The 16,747-nt window shown below is 45.8% G+C and overlaps 2 protein-coding genes across 2 annotated transcripts; both read left to right on the top strand.

The window, feature by feature from the left end:
- Positions 1-13,125: 13,125 nt before the first annotated feature.
- Positions 13,126-13,840, top strand: DFJ58DRAFT_726512 (uncharacterized protein; the record flags this gene model as incomplete). Its single annotated transcript, XM_041385377.1, has 2 exons — positions 13,126-13,653; positions 13,709-13,840. 2 exons carry the CDS (start codon positions 13,126-13,128, stop codon positions 13,838-13,840), a joined length of 660 nt encoding a protein of 219 aa, XP_041245174.1.
- A 45-nt stretch (positions 13,841-13,885) lies between these two features.
- Positions 13,886-14,605, top strand: DFJ58DRAFT_726511 (uncharacterized protein; the record flags this gene model as incomplete). The annotated part of the gene is made up of 3 exons (XM_041385376.1): positions 13,886-14,032; positions 14,080-14,272; positions 14,331-14,605. 3 exons carry the CDS (start codon positions 13,886-13,888, stop codon positions 14,603-14,605), a joined length of 615 nt encoding a protein of 204 aa, XP_041245173.1.
- Positions 14,606-16,747: the final 2,142 nt, after the last annotated feature.

Below are 16,747 nucleotides of genomic sequence, written 5' to 3'. Positions count from 1 at the left end.
GATTCGGCACTTGGTAGTCAGTGAAATGAGTACAGAAATACATAAGATACTACACATTAGTTTCAAATTTTGACTTGTGAATCACAAGTCTCGAGTCTCGAGACTCGAATCACCGAGTACTGACTACCAAGTACCAAGTACCGAGTAGTGCTGAGTGCCGAGTGCCGAGTGCCGAGTGCCAAGTGCCGAGTGCCGAGTGCCGAGTGCCGAGTGCCGAGTGCCGAGTGCCGAGTGCCGAGTGCTGAGTGCCCTGAGGCTTCCGGGTATTAAAACACAGATAGCCCTCGCTCTCAGGGGGTCATCAGAATTTAGATCACCTCAAACAGATGTGATTTGGGTGAGATATGAGCAAAATACTATATACCGGGTGAATTTCAGCATTGGAAGTTTGATGCTTTCGATGTTTTTGATGTCGGGTCTCGATGCTTTCGGGCATTAACATGTAGATAGCCCTCGATCTCAGGGGTGTGGCAGAATTCACATTGTCTCAAACAGATATAATTTGAGTGAGATATATGCAAAATACCACACACTGACTACTGAGTGCGGAGTGCCAAGTGCCGAGAACTGAGTTCCGAGTGCCGAGTGCTGAGTGCTGAGTGCCGAGTGCCCCGATGCTTTCGGGTATTAACACCCAGATAGCCCTCACACTCAGGGGCCCGTCAGAATTTAGATCATCTCAAACGGATGTGATTTGAGTGAGATATGAACAAAATACTATATACCGGGTGAATTTTGGCATCAGAAGTTCAATGCTTTCGATGTTTTTGATGTCTGGTCTTGATGCTTTCGAGCATTAATATGTAGATAGCCCTTGATCTCAGGGGTGTGGCAGAACTCACATTGTCTCAAACAGATATAATTTGAGTGAGATATTTGCAAAATACTATGTATATACTGACTACCGAGTGCTGAGTGCCGAGTTCTGAGTTCTGAGTTCCGAGTGCCAAGTGCCGAGAACCAAGTTCCAAGTGCCGAGTTCCGAGTGCCAAGTTCTTCCGAGTGCAGTGCCGAGTTCCGAGTGCTGAGTTCCGAGTGCAGTGCCGAGTTCGAGTGCCAAGTATCCCGATGCTTTCGGGCATTAACACCTAGATCGCCCTCGCTCTCAGGGACCCGTCAGAATATAGATCATCTCAAACGGATGTGATTTGAGTGAGATATGAACAGAATACTATATACCGGGTGAATTTTGGCATCAGAAGTTGATGCTTTCGATGTTTTTGATGTCTGGTCTTGATGCTTTCGAGCATTAATATGTAGATAGCCCTTGATCTCAGGGTGTGGCAGAACTCACATTGTCTCAAACAGATATAATTTGAGTGAGATATTTGCAAAAAACTATGTATTTACTGACTACAAGTGCTGAGTGCCGAGTTTCTGAGTTCTGAGTTCCGAGTGCCAAGTGCCGAGTGCCGAGTTCCGAGTGCCGAGTGCCGAGTGCCCCGATGCTTTCGGGTATTAACACCCAGATCGCCCTCACTCTCAAGGGCCTGTCAGAATTTAGATCATCTCAAACGGATGTGATTTGAGCGAGATATGAAACAAAATACTATATACCGGGTGAATTTTGGCATCAGAAGTTCAGTGCTTTCGATGTTTTGATGTCGGGTCTCAATGCTTTTGGGTAATGACATGTAGATAGCCCTCGATCTCAGGGGTGTGGTAAAATTCAGATTGTCTGAAACAGATATAATTTGAGTGAGATATATGCAAAATCCCATATACTGACTACCAAGTGCTGAGTACCAAGTGCCGAGTGCCGAGTGCCAAGTGCCTTCTGAGTGCTGAGTGTCCCGATGCTTTCGGGCATTACCACCCAGATAGCCCTTGCTCTCAGGGGTCCATCAGAATTTTGATTATCTCAAACAGATGTGATTTGAGTGAGATAGGAGCAAAATACTATATATCAGGTGAATTTCAGCATTGGAAGTTCAATGCTTTCAATGATTTTGATGTCGGGCCTCAATGCGTTCAGGCATTGATATGCAGATAGCCTTCACTCTCAGGGGTCCTTCAGAATTTGGATCATATTTTCGCATCAGGAGTTTGATGCTTTCAATGATTTTAATGTGAGGCCTAGATGACTGTGTTCATTGACATGTGGATAGCCCTTAATGTCAGGAGTGTCACAGAATTCATATGGCCTCACATGGACATATGAGGTAATGTAGGACATTCTCAACACATCAGGAGACACATAAAAAACACATCATAAGGCACTACATCATGTCTTCAATAGTCATACCTATGTGTAGTATGATAGTGTGATCTTTAATATACTGTTCAGGCTGACACTCATCAAGTATCACAGGTCTATTGTACAGACTTAGAATAAAATACAGTAGTCTTAACTTGATAGTCTAATATGATTGTTGATTACTACATAATACATAAGCTGTGAGGGTTAGGATTATTATGGAAGATATGACAGTCATGGTTATTAAGAAAGCTTATATTACGCCTAGCAAGTTAAGACTATTGAGTTAAGACAATCATATCCTTAGTCTAGTAAGCACTGTCAAAGCTTGTGACCTTCTGGTAACCGTGTGGCAAAATCATATTTTGCTGATGTATATATCTTGTGATTGTAACTTTCTTGCACCAGTGCACAGTGATTGCCTTGAATTTCGAGTTTTTTTTGTATTTAGAGATACATACCACTGACAGATACTGTTTCAGGGACTGGAACAGTACACTGGAAGCCAATCTATCATATTATACATAGGTGTGATCATAGCAAACCTGATGCAGTCCCTGATGATGTGTTTTTATGTTTCTCCTGATGTTTTAGAATTTTTCCACACAAGGCTGACAACAAAAACATTGAACCTGCGAAGCTCAGACACACCCAATAAATTGTATTTTGCTCATATCTCCCTCAAATCATGTCTGTTTGAGGCAAAATATGATCCCCAACATCCCTTCGATAGTATATGCAATATATAAGGATACTAGGACAACGAATTTATTCCTGTTGTGCTATGTGCTTACCCTTGGTGCAAGGCCTGACATCAAAAATCACCCGATATGTAATATTTTGCTCATATCTCACTCAAGTCTTATCCGTGTGAGACGATCTGAATTGTGACAGGCCCCTGAGATCAAGTTCTATCTGCTTGTGAATGCCTGAATGCATTGAGGCTAGACATTGCAAACATGGAAAGCATTGACCTTACAATGCTGAAATACACACAGTATATGGGATTTTGCTCATATCTCACTCAACTCTTATCCATTTGGGATGGGCTAAATTCTGCCAGACCCATGAGATCTAGGGCTATCTGCATGTCAATGCCTGAAGGCATCGAGGCTTGATATCAATAACATCAAAAGCATCAAACTTCTGATGGTGAAATTCACTTGGTATATAGTATTTTGCTCATATCTCACTCAAATCACATCCGTTTAAGATGATCTAAATTCTGATGGGCCCCTGAGAGCGTGGCCTATCTGGGTGTTAATACCGAAAGCCTCGGGGCACTCGGCACTCGGCACTCGGCACTCGGCACTCGGCACTCGGCACTCGGCACCTCGGCACTCGGCACTCGGCACTCGGCACTTGGCACTCGGCACTCGGAACTCAAAACTCAGCACTCAGCACTCGGTAGTCAGTATATACATAGTATGGTGCAAATATCTCACTCAAGTTATATCCGTTTGAGACAATGTGAATTCTGCCACACCCCTGAGATTGAGGGCTATCTACATGTTCATGCCTGAAAGCATCAAGACCCGACATCAATAACATCGAAAGCATTGAACTTCTGATGCCAACATTCACCCGGTATATAGTATTCTGTTCATATCTCACTCAAATCACATCCGTTTGAGATGATCTCAATTCTGACGGGTCCCTGAGAGCGAGGGCTATCTGGGTGTTAATACCCGAAAGCATCAGGGCACTCGGAACTCGGAACTCGGAACTCGGAACTCGGCACTCGGCACTCAGCACACAGCAGAAAGCTTGATTGCAACACTGAAGGCACTGAGGTGGATGAGGGAACACCTCCTGACAGTGATTGAATGCCTGAACGCATCAGGGCACTCGGCACTTGGCACTTGGCACTTGGCACTTGGCACTTGGCACTTGGCACTTGGCACTTGGCACTTGGCACTCGGCACTCGGCACTTGGCACTTGGCACTCGGCACTCGGCACTCAACACTCGGGACTCATTCACCCTGTATCTTGGATTGTGCATATATCTCACTCAAATCATATCTATTTAAGACTATCTAAATTCTGATGAATCCCTGAGATCTAGGGCTATCTGCATGTCAATGCCCGAAAGCATCAAGAGCCGACATTAAAAACATCGAAAGCATCGAACTTCTGATGCCAAAATTCACCCGGTATATAGTATTTTATTCATATCTCACTCAAATCACATCCGTTTGAGATGATCTAAATTCTGACGGGTCCCTGAGAGCGTGGGCTATCTGGGTGTTAATACCGGAAAGCATCGGGGGTACTTGGCACTCGGAACTCGGAACTCAGCACTCAGCACTCGGCACTTGGTACTCAGCCCTCGGTAGTCAGTGTGTGGTATTCATTTGGCACTCAGAACTCGGCACTCAGCACTCGGTAGTCAGTATATACATAGTATTTTGCAAATATCTCACTCAAATTATATCCATTTGAGACAATGTGAATTCTGCCACACCCCTGAGATCAAGGGCTATCTACATGTTAATGCCCCAAAAGCATCAAGACCCGACATCAAAAACATCGAAAGCATTGAACTTCTGATGCTGAAATTCACCCGGTATATAGTATTTTGTTCATATCTCACTCAAATCTCATCCGTTTGAGATGATCTCAATTCTGACGGGTCCCTGAGAGCGAGGGCTATCTGGGTGTTAATACCCGAAAGCATCGGGGCACTCGGCACTCGGAACTCGGCACTCAGAAACTCGGCACTCAGCACTCGGTAGTCAGTATATACATAGTATTTTGCAAATATCTCACTCAAATTATATCCATTTGAGACAATGTAAATTCCGCCACACCCCTGAGATCAAGGGCTATCTACATGTTAATGCCCGAAAGCATCAAGACCCGACATCAAAAACATCGAAAGCATTGAACTTCTGATGCCAAAATTCACCCGGTTATATAGTATTTTGTTCATATCTCACTCAATCTCATCCGTTTGAGATGATCTATATTCTGACAGGTCCCTGAGAGCGAGGGCTATCTGGGTGTTAATACCCGAAAGCATCGGGGCACTCAGCACTCGGAACTCGGCACTCGGAACTCGGCACTTGGAACTTGGCACTTGGCACTCGGAACTATCTAAATTCTGACAGGCCCCTGAGAGTGAGGGCTATCTGGGTGTTAATACCCGAAAGCATCGGGGCACTTGGCACTCGGAACTCGGAACTCGGAACTCGGAACTCGGAACTCGGAACTCGGAACTTGGAACTCGGAACTCAGAACTCAGCACTCGGCACTCAGCACTTGGGACACATTAAATCACATCTGTTTGAGATGATCTAAATTCTGATGGGCCCCTGAGAGCATGGGCTATCTGGGTGTTAATGCCTGAAAGCATCGGGGCACTCTGCACTTGGCACTCGGCACTTGGTACTCAGCACTCAGTAGTCAATATATTGTATTTTGCATATATCTCACTCAAATTATATCCATTTCAGACAATCTGAATTCTCCCACACCCCTGAGATTGAGGGCTATCTTCATGTCAATGCCCGAAAGCATCGAACTTCTGATGCCAAAATTCACCCGGGTATATAGTATTTTGCTCATATCTCACTCAAATCACATCCGTTTGAGATGATCTAAATTCTGATGGGCCCCTGAGAGCGAGGGCTATCTGGGTGTTAATACCCGAAAGCATCGGGGCACTTGGCACTCGGAACTCGGAACTTGGAACTTGACACTTAGTGCTCAGCACTTGGTAGTCAGTATATTTTATTTTGCACCTTTCCCAAGTACAGTGGCTCAAAAAACCGTCCGTATGTTTTGGCATTTTTTCACTATCTATAATATTGTGTGAGAACAAACAAATGCCTCAAAAACATGCTTATACCACATTGTAGTATGGCTTCAGGGCTTTCATTTGAGCCCTACACCGTGGGAATCGGTGGAGATATGGTGGAGATACAAGGCTCACAAAATGGTGACTCATGCGGACAGTTTTTTGACTCAAGTATTTTACAGTAATAACCAGGTATTCTAGTATTTTGTATGACCTCCCTTGGCTTTAATTACTGCCTCTATCCTTCTAGGGCATACTCTCAATTAATTTCTGGCAATCCTCAGCTGTGATCTTCCCCCATTCCACTGCTACTCTCTCCCAAAGCTCCCATACTCCTTTAGGGGGGTTTTCATAGGCTTGAAGCTTTTTCTTGAGTGTTCCCCAGAGATGTTCAATGACATTGACATCAGGAGACTGTGCTGGCCAGTCAAGAACATTGATGTTATGTTCTTCAAACCATTCCCTAGCTCTTCTGGATGTGTGCTTGGGATCATTATCCTGTTGGAAAATGATATCTTCTTCATCAATCCCTGATTCTGCCAAGCTAGGCAGCAAGTGGTCATTTAAAATGTCCACATACTGCTCAGCATTCATCTTCCCCTCAACCTCAGCAAGCATTCCCACACCATTCCATCCCATACAGCCCCATACCATTAAAGAACCTCCTCCAAACTTGACAGTTCCCATTAACCTCTCTGTCTGTTAGGCCATCTCCCTTCTTTTTCCATACATACACCCTTCCCATCTGACCCAATCCTATTGATTTGGTCTCATCTGACCATATAACATGCTTCCAGTCCTCTACAGTCCAGTGTTGATGAGCTAAGGCAAAGGCTAGTCTTCTCTGCCTATGTTTGATGGAGAGAAGAGGCTTTTTTCTTCTTTGTTACTGCCTTGAGATGAGCTGCCTTGAGAACATTCCTCACAGTTTGTGAAGAGACAGGGGGTAGTGATGGTGGAATTGATATAATGGGTGGCTTGGACAGCATTATCAGCCTTTCCTGTAGTGATATGTTGGATAATAGCCCTTTTGTCAGTAGAGGTAAGCTTGGATGGACGTCCTCCACAAGAGTTTTCCTTGTCTGGGTGGCTTTCTTTGATGAACTTGGCCACAGTGGACTTGCATATTCCAGTTCTAGAGGAAATTTGGCGAGCAGAGAGGCCAGCATAAGACAGAGAGAGGATATTATCTCTTTGAGCAGAGGAGATGGCTTCATGGTGATTATGACTATGATACATGAGATATTCTGGTTTATATAGTTAGATATAGTCATAAAATAACATAATGACACCACTTTATAATTTATATAATAGTGGCATGATTTTTATGGTGTCATAAATAATGATTTATATAGTTTTAATATACACTCAAAAACTGTCCACATGAGTCATCATTTTATAAGCCTTATATCTCCACCATATCTCCGCCGATTCCCACGGTGTAGGGCTCAAATGAAAGCCCTGAAGCCATACTACAATGTGGTATAAGCATGTTTTTGAGGCATTTGTTTGTTCTCACACAATATTATAGATAGTGAAAAATGCCAAAACATACGGACGGTTTTTGAGCCACTGTACATACCCTTAATTTCAGAATGAAGTCCAGATGAAATCCAATGAAGTCCGAAGGACTTCCGGAGACTGGCTACTCTGATGGAGTGCTGGAGGACTTCTGGATGAGCACAGGAACCTTCCGGAGGAGTATAGAAACTTCTAGAGAAGTACAGGAAACTCTGGAGGAGTTTCACCTGCTGCATAGGGTCCGAAGATAAGACTTCTGAAGGTAAGCTTCCTAGATGGAAGCACATGGAGGAGAGACTGCAAGGGACAGAGTCCAAAGCAGGATCAGATAGGAGGAGTGGTCCAGAGGACAGGATGTCTGAAGGTTTGCGCCATCTGAATGTTCAGATGTCCAAAGGTTAAGATGTCCAAAGGTTATGATGTCTGAAGGTCATGATGTCCAAAGGTTACAATGTCCGAAGGTTTTGATATCCGAAAGGGTAAGATGTCCGGAGATCCAAAGGTCCGGAGATCCAAAGGTCTGGAGGTCAGCAGGAGTGGACAGGATTATAGGACAGGAGAATAAAGGCTACCATGGACAAGGTCTGGAGTAGAAGCAAACAGAGGTAGGCTACACTTAGGTGGAGTCGGAGGATAACAGGAAGTAGACATAAGTCTTGGAAAGACAGGAAGTGCCAGAAAGGCAAAGGTCCAGCTTAAGGAATCAATCCTTAAGCTTGGATAGAGATGGAAGGACAAATCCAAGGTTTGGAAGTCCAGCCTAAGGAATCCTTCAGGTTGGACTCGGATCTCAGTACACTTCACTTGATTTTTGATATCCGGGACTCCATAGTCGGAACTTGAGTCTTGAATCTCGGGTGTCGGGTGTCGGTTGTCGGTTGTCAGGTGTTGGGTGTTGGGTATTGGGTGTTGGGTGTTGGGTGTTGGGTGTTGGGTGTTGGGTGTTGGGTGTTGGGTCTCGATGGTCGGGAGGACTCAATATTTGGGACTCGTTGGTTGGGACTTGATACTCGATGTTGGGATTCAATGGTTGGGCATTGCGTTTCAGGACTCAAATCTCGGGCTTTGGGACTCGGGTTTCAAGACTCGGTAGTCAGGACTCAATGGTCGATTGTCGGGATTTGATAGTCAGGGCTCGGATATTGGTACACTTCACTTGATTTTCGGGTAGTTGGAACTTGGCATTTGGCATTTGGTAGGCTTGGATGATGTTGGCTTTCAAGATCTATTATCATATATTGCTCAATGAAATACCAGACGATCGGAAGTGTGCTGGACATCACATATTCATTTGTCGAGACCCGGGTCTCGGAACTCGGTACACTTCGCTCGAGTTTCCACTTCACCCCTTTGCAAGGCTCCATGCCATACTACATCATTAGATGACTTTGAATTATTACCTCCATGATATACAACTAGCTGAGCTCCATCATGTCTACAATTATCATTCTCCTGGGCCCACCGTTTATATTATATACCCCTACGTCGGCCTACCCGTCTATGCAATATATGTCTACCATTGGCCCACCCGTATATAATAAATCTTTCACCGCTCCCTCGGCCCACTCGTCTACAAAATAATACCAATACGTCGGCCCACCTGTCTACAAAATATATTAATTCGTCGGCCCACCCATCTAATATGATATATATCTGGGCCCACCTGTCTATGTGATAACAAGCACCCCTTGATATACCCGGCTATTTGATACATATCTACCTTGGTACACCCCATCTACATAATATCCAACTACCTCAGCCGATCCGTCTATTGAAATTCATGTCCATTGGCCCACCCATCTACTTTACATATTCCCCACCTGGGCCAACCCGTCTCCATCGGGAATAATAACACTCCCAGCCCATCCATCACAGTCGAGGATATATCTACCTTCGGCCCATGGTTCGCTGGCCCGTATCATACGGGATATTATGCACATCCGTTCACTCGTATAATACGGAGATATGTTACTGCAATATGTGTATGGATGGGATGCTGGAAGAGGTGAAAGCAGCGGCTCATCAAGTGTTATTGAATTATTTCACTATTGCAGGTCAGTAATTGCTGTCAAGTATCTAATGGGAAAAGGTCATTTAAAATTGTGAGACGACGACGACGGCCAGCTTCCCTCAACCACTCGTCTGACTCCCATGCAGGAAGTTCGGGTTCATCATCCCCAACAACTCCACCATAGCCAGAGATATCGACATCAGCTTGATCATCCTCGGTGTTGTCGTGATCAGGGTCAGAACTATCAAACAACGGAATGAGCTCAGGGACATCTCCAAGGTCAATGCACATATTGTGCAGGGCAAAAAGTGCCTCGACAACACGGTAAGTATCTCGAATGTCCTGTTCAGGTGGCAAATCCCTTAAAGAGGGAAAACGGCCCTTGAGCAAACCAAAGGTATGCTCAACAATGATGCGCTGTGAAGACAAACACTTGTTGAATTTGCGGCGGCGTTTTTTTTTCGGCAGGCAGCTGCCCATTGACCTCGGGTTCAGTGAATGGACGAAGGATGTAGGGTGATGATGGATAGCCTGGTTCAGGGTCAGTGCATGAAAAGATGTGAGGGTCACAAAGAATATACCTTTATCCGCGAGAAGGAGAGTATTGTTTGGGAAATAATTGAGCCGATGTTGCCAGATGTGAGATTTTTTCCACATCGTCATGTCCGAGACTGATCCTGGCCACCCTAGCTCGATTGCAGTGAATCATTTCTCGTGGTCGACGACGGCTTGAACATTGATCTACGTATCAAGTAAGTTAACAGAAAATGTTGTGTTTGAGAGTTACTTACAGTGGGAAATTTCTTTTGACAAATAAATGTCAGGCCATTCCGATCTGGCATTTCGGTGAGCCGTATGAGGGAGCCATCAAGCATTCCAATGCAATCTGGAATTCCCGACCGGTCCAAAACCCGTCGTGTCGTTTCGTTCTGACGAGTCTCGTCACCCCATGTGACTACTTGCATGCTGATCTCCCGCAGAGCACGGACTACACGCTTGCAATAGAGGAACACAGTTCCGAAACCAATCCCAAGTTTGTGGGCAGCTTGCAGCGAGTCACCGCCACGAGTCCCATAATGAAGGAGGAAACACGCGAGCTGATAGCGTACAGGTCGCTGTGGTTTCCTCCCCGTCGATTTGAAGATGGGGTTCTCCTCCAAGATTCGCACTAAACGGTCAAAAGTTGCACGACTAACACTACCAGACCATCAGCGCATTAAGAAGATCAAAAACAAAACAACTCACCGATATTTGTGATGAAAGTCTCAATCAGGCCAACTCAATGATACATCAAAAAACTCATTGCACTTTCGCCACTGGGTATAAGGACCACGAGAGCTGGGCACGGATATCATCAGAGAGAGAGCATGAAGGCCCGTGGCTGTCCTGCGCAAAAAACGGGTGAGCCGTTCATTGCCTTCGTCGTTGTCGAGATCTTGATGATCTGGAGTGAAAAGCTCCTCAAGGTGGCCTTGCTTATGCCTAGATATGGCCAATGTACTAGCCACAACAGAATGTAAAATTAAAATATCCCTATGGTCTTGCTTTCGCTGCTGTGCGCAGGGCATATCGATCACCGTTGAATGTTGAGCGACGTGTTGAATGATGGGAACTGATCAAGTTGATAACACATGATTCCGAAAGTCACCGGTTGACGGCCGGCGTCCGGTTCCAAACAAGGAGTTATAAGCGTCGCTAATCAGTGTTGTAACTTGCTCGGATCCCAAGTGAACGCGAACTTTTAGAATTGAGCAGCCCTTAAGGTCTTTGGGAAGCATGATGACGAGAAGCTGTTTTGTGAGGTGTTTGAGGGGCCGTGTATTTGAGTCGGGACAGGTCGGAATAGGGTTCACCGCTGGACAAGTGTCCTATAGACCTGCCCTGAAGGATGTGAAAAATGCAATAGCCGGATAGACCTTTCGTTCAGAGTGCCTCAAAAATGCTATTTCCGGGCAGAGATTTTGCGATATTTGGCCCTCAAAAATGCTATTTTGCGGGGGTACATTAGCTGGAGCTTCCGGGGGCCTCGACTTCCATCTGTTCTAGGCCACTAACGCCAGCGATATATGCTGACATAATCAGCCTTGCTCGAGACACATTGCATGCAATGTAGCACCTTGCGCAGTAATACCGAGGTATGTTTCAACCTTTTGTCAACTATACTAATGTCTCTTTCTCCCGCCACTATCTAGATGTTATCTAAAGGATGTTGGCAACATCCTTGGATGTCTGTGCCTGGTAACGAAGTTACTACCTGGCCACAGTGACCAGTCTGCCTCCGGTGCCTCCAATCTCGCCCCAATGCAACCTAGCGTCAACCTCCCACCAATCCTATCCCTCTGTCAACGAAATTTTCTTCAGTATCCCTCAATATAAAGTCAGCAAGCTTGTAGCTACTCCATTTTGGCTTTGCGCGCTCGTGTTGCGCTGTTACCAGCCCAGGGACCTTGACCTTTTTTTTACTATGAATATCCCCACCCCTTCCATCTGGTGGAACAAACACCTGAAACGTATAAAGTCTGTGTACCGGTACCCACAAGGTAAGTACCTACTAAACTTTCAGTCCCTCCAATGTCTGACATTACCCCCTCCCATTGTATGATTGTCCCTCGTAGCCAGTCAATTCCCGAGCTGCGCTATGATAACGCAGGGAATGCATATGCGCATGACCACTTGGGTCATTGGCAGCCCCATCCTGGGATCGCACAGTCTGTCACTCGAGTGCCGCGCTCTGAAGACTGCCACATCAGCAAACCACTAAACCTCACACAGACTTTGGCTTTTCCCACAGATTCTCACAGTGCGACAGACAGCACAGCAGACTAATAAACCTCACACAGACTTTGGCTTTTCCCACAGATTCTCACAGTGTGCCACAGACTCACAGAATCCCCAGAATCCTAGAGCCACGGAGCCACAGAACTCACAAAATTTTTCACAAAATTTTTCACCAAGTCTTTTCTTCAGTTCAACAACACTAAGCCTTAGTACAAACCAAAGCTTATTCAAACTCATTGTTAGGACAAAAAGTGCTAAACCTATTGACTAAAGCTTGTTAAAATTCACAATTTTTACAGTTTGCACTAAACCTTCAAGTTTTTCTAGTCAAAAATATGTTACAATAAGGTTTAATTCTTCTCAAGATCTCAATAAGGGCAAGTTATAATGAGGTTTGACTATAGATTTCAATGGGGAGACAATATTGAGGCTTGAGAACCCATTGGTATATATGTTATTGTGAGTGAGGAAAAATAAAGACACTATGGTGTAAATGGTAACTTTGTGTTGAAGTTGTTGCTGAACTTTGTGAGGTCACAAGTTCAATTCCTGGCATTGGCACATTAATAGTGTCAAAAAGCGAATTTGTTTTGTTATATTTGCTAAACAATGCTGTCGTACTGTGAGCTCTGTAGCACTGGGAGCTGTGGCACTGGGAGGTTCTGTGCAGAGCTGTCACAGGGGGACCAAGCTGTGGCACTGTGACCCTGTACAGCTCTGTACAGAACATTGTAGTTTACTGATGCAGGCATATGGCGTGAGTCTTTGTTATTCTCTGACCTTCAATAACATGTAATCAACATGCTGCTGCGCCCTTGATGTATGGACTTACGACTCTGGCCAACTTCTCCCAACCTCACTTGTCACCACCACCCTCACCATCTGGGTCCCACCTTGTGCTGTCTAGCGCATACCAGGACCCAGTTCATATCCCACTCCCGGATTCACCAGACAGAGACCTTTGCAACCCTTTGATGATTGCCGAATCTCATGGATACATGCCTGCTATCAAAGCTGGCGGCGCGCATCACAAGACTGTGACCAAAGCTACCAAAGGCAAGGGTAAGGATAAGGAGAATACTAACATGAATGGAGGTGACTGCCCTCAAAAGCATGCACGTGCCCTCGAGGATGATGAAGATGATCCGAGGGCCAAACGTGGCCGCCCACACAGTTCCAACAATTACAGCTCAGCGGACGTCAAGGCCCTCCTGGACTTTGTCGAAGACGAGCTGCCTCTGGGCCAGAAAGGGTGGCAAGCGATCCACTTGAAGTTCACGCAGTGGGCAAGCCGCAACGAACACCCTCACCGTAAAGCCCAGTCACTCGAAACCAAATTCAAACAAGTAAGTTCTAGTTCGTTCTACAATGGCATCTTAACATCTCACCTTGCAACCTCAGTTCGTGAAGACTATGAAGCCCACTGGTGACGGAGTGTGTCCTCCTGATGTGACTCGAGCCCATGAGCTTGATGCGCGCATCAACGAGCGTGCTGGCACACACGATCTCAACAACTCGGACTATGACACCTAGGACGATGAGTTGAATTGTAACGACCCACCTGTCAAGGAGCGAAGTATGTCCCCCCTCGAGCACACTGCAGTCACCCGTGCCACTTGGACAGATGCACCGGTGGCACGCTGCCAAGGTGCAGCAGCCTCAGAGCTGCTTTCTCGCATCAGCGGGGCCTTTGACCTGCTGTTCAGCAAGCTCGAGACGAGAATCGTGCCACCAGGACTCTTGCAAACACACAGTTGCTTACCCAGGGACAGCAGCTGCGTGATGCAAACGCCATCACCGAGAAATTGCGGACCCAACTGTTCGACCTCCAAACCAGACTCTACACTACTGAACACAAGTGTGACCTTACCCAGCTTCGCCTGGAGATGACACAAGCTAACCAGCCTACTCCCAACCAAGCTGCTCCCAAATCTTGTCACCGGCGCAAACCAAAACCAAAAACACGTGGACTATACTTATTACCCTGACGGAGGTCAAAGTGTCATCTGGCACAGTGATCCAGAGACCCCAGCGTCAGACGCTTCAGACCATCCTCCAACCTCTCCTCAATATATGCATCCTACTCCTCCTCCTTTCAATACCACTCCTTCTCCTCGCCTTGCCTACCGCCGCTGGGCATCCAGGCCCCGTTCGCGTGGTGCAGGGCGCCCATGCAATTCTGTGGTCATTCATTCTAATAGGGAACAGACCCAAGTGCATACAGACATCAAGAGTGAGGAGGATGATGTGGACCTGCCAATGAGGAAGTCGGCTAACTGTCAAACACCAGAGGTGTAATTTCTCACTTCTCTCACTAAAGGCACTCGCGCAGCTTAGATAGATAAGGTATCATTTCTCGCTTCTCTCACTAAAGGCACTCACGCAGCTTATATCAATTTCTGGCTTCTCTCACTAAAGGCACTTGCGCAGCTTATATCAATTTCTCGCTTCTCTCGCTTCTCTCACTAAAGGCACTCACGCAGCTTAGATATGTTTCTTGCTTCTCTCGCTAAAGGTACTCGTGCAGCTTATACAGATAAAGATATGTCATTTCATTGTTGTAGTCCAGTTATTTAATCAAATTCTTGAGCTACTCGTACTCTAGCGTGACATGAAAACGTGTAACGCGATCTTTCTGCCTTTGCTCTGAAAACAACATGTTCTCGAAATCATGCCACACAGCAATGTCATCAAGTGTCTCCTGCCAATGTTTGAGGTACACCGTCCGTATTTGATTGATACCGACATGGATTGCACGCAGATTGTGCAAACGAACACATATTTCGATGAGATCACCCCATGAGTCTTTGTCGGCGATTTCAAGTGGTACATGCAATCTTCCAAAAGCACCTTGAAGACCACGCATCCCCCATTCAGCAGTCTGCCGGTATGAAAGCAGTTTGCGATTAAATGCCATCTGTTCATTAATCTCAGCGAGTGAGCCTTGAACACGTTGGCCTTGTTTGGGAGGTGCGTGGATTCGGCCCTGTATGTCATTGCTGCCACGCGGGAACACTGTATCAGCGACAACATAATAACCAGGGGGAGTATCGTTTCGAAGAGATGCATAGATTTGATGAGCGAGACGTGAGTCGTGCCAACTGCCTGGGGCATTCAGCCTTGCAGCAATAATCACCCCTGTAATGTTGTTAATCAAGGCTAGAGCAGGGACACTGCATCGAACTTACCTTCAGCTGAAACAGCTAACACAGAAACTGATAAAGTGCTCTGAGAGCCACCCATTAAATGTCGCATTCTCGATGTCAACATCATCCGACGTTTGCACCGGTAGTTTGAGACCATCAACACTACCAAATGCCCCTTCAAGTCTCCCATGATGGGCCACAACAAGTGCGCTACAGTGCTCGAAGTCTAAGCCTTCCAGCCATTGAATTTTGGCATCTGTTAGAGTGTGGAGGGTACATAGGAGAAGCTTAAGACTGAAGTGAAGGTATTGAGTGACAGTACTGGGGATGATGGCGAAGATCTGCTGGAGGCTGATAACATGCATAGTGGAGCTAAGATAGTGTAGCACAAGCCCAAGTGCCCCCACGGCATCAAGGGAGCGCTGATTTATCCGTGGATTTCTATGCGCGGAGACATCATCATGAGGAATTGGCGTCTCAAACCAGGCTTGCGCATAGCCTGCAGTAAGTAGTGAAGAGAAGGTGGGCACATCAACACCCATTGTGGTGATAAAGGCTCGATCATTCTGGCTGTCATATAGTGCCTGCCATGGGGTGTTCATGCGAGGATTTGGAAGTAGTTGGGGTCAGCAAAGATATAGATGATTGAGGGTGCCGAGTGTCAATCTGGTCTTGTCGTGCTACCTCACTCCCACCAATGATAGCAGCTGCCAGGACCCAAGCTCTTTCATCGTCATCGAATTGAAGTTCAGCCTCATCCTCGTCGAGAAGCAGGTACTGGATTGCAAGATCATCATGATGGTCCATCAAGGGCTGGACCAAATCTATTGGACTGCGCGCATGGGGGATTATTCTAGTATAGGTTAACATATCAGCGGTATTGGTAATGCATTTGAGACTCCAGTATATTCTATTCTGGATTATTTTGCCTACTATCATTCCCTGTAATATGTCCACAGTTGCTAATATGCAAAAAGTTCATAGCACCTCAACATCATGCTTAACTGACATCGAAAAATTCAAGCATGTGCAGAGTACCTATAAGTGATGTTTTGTACAAGTAGAATAAAAGATTTTGGAATGTTGCAGCTACGAGAGATGAAATAGTGGTGTTTTGAAACCTTCGCCCAACACAAATCGTCCAGATCCCAAAGATCCTGCAAAGGTATTTGTAAAAAATTTACCTAGGGCGCACAATGAACACCTTCCAGGGATGTCAGAAAACCAATTCGATAAACATTACTCTCTTGCGCTGAGGTGCTACAGTGGTAGAATCAACGACAAGTACAAAAGT

The sequence above is a fragment of the Suillus subalutaceus genome, assembly GCF_016647625.1.
Source record: "Suillus subalutaceus strain FC151 chromosome Unknown DFJ58scaffold_37, whole genome shotgun sequence".
In the NCBI taxonomy this organism is placed as follows: domain Eukaryota; kingdom Fungi; phylum Basidiomycota; class Agaricomycetes; order Boletales; family Suillaceae; genus Suillus; species Suillus subalutaceus.
Note: the sequence above shows the minus strand (reverse complement) of the source record. Positions and strands in the feature narration are given on the sequence as shown.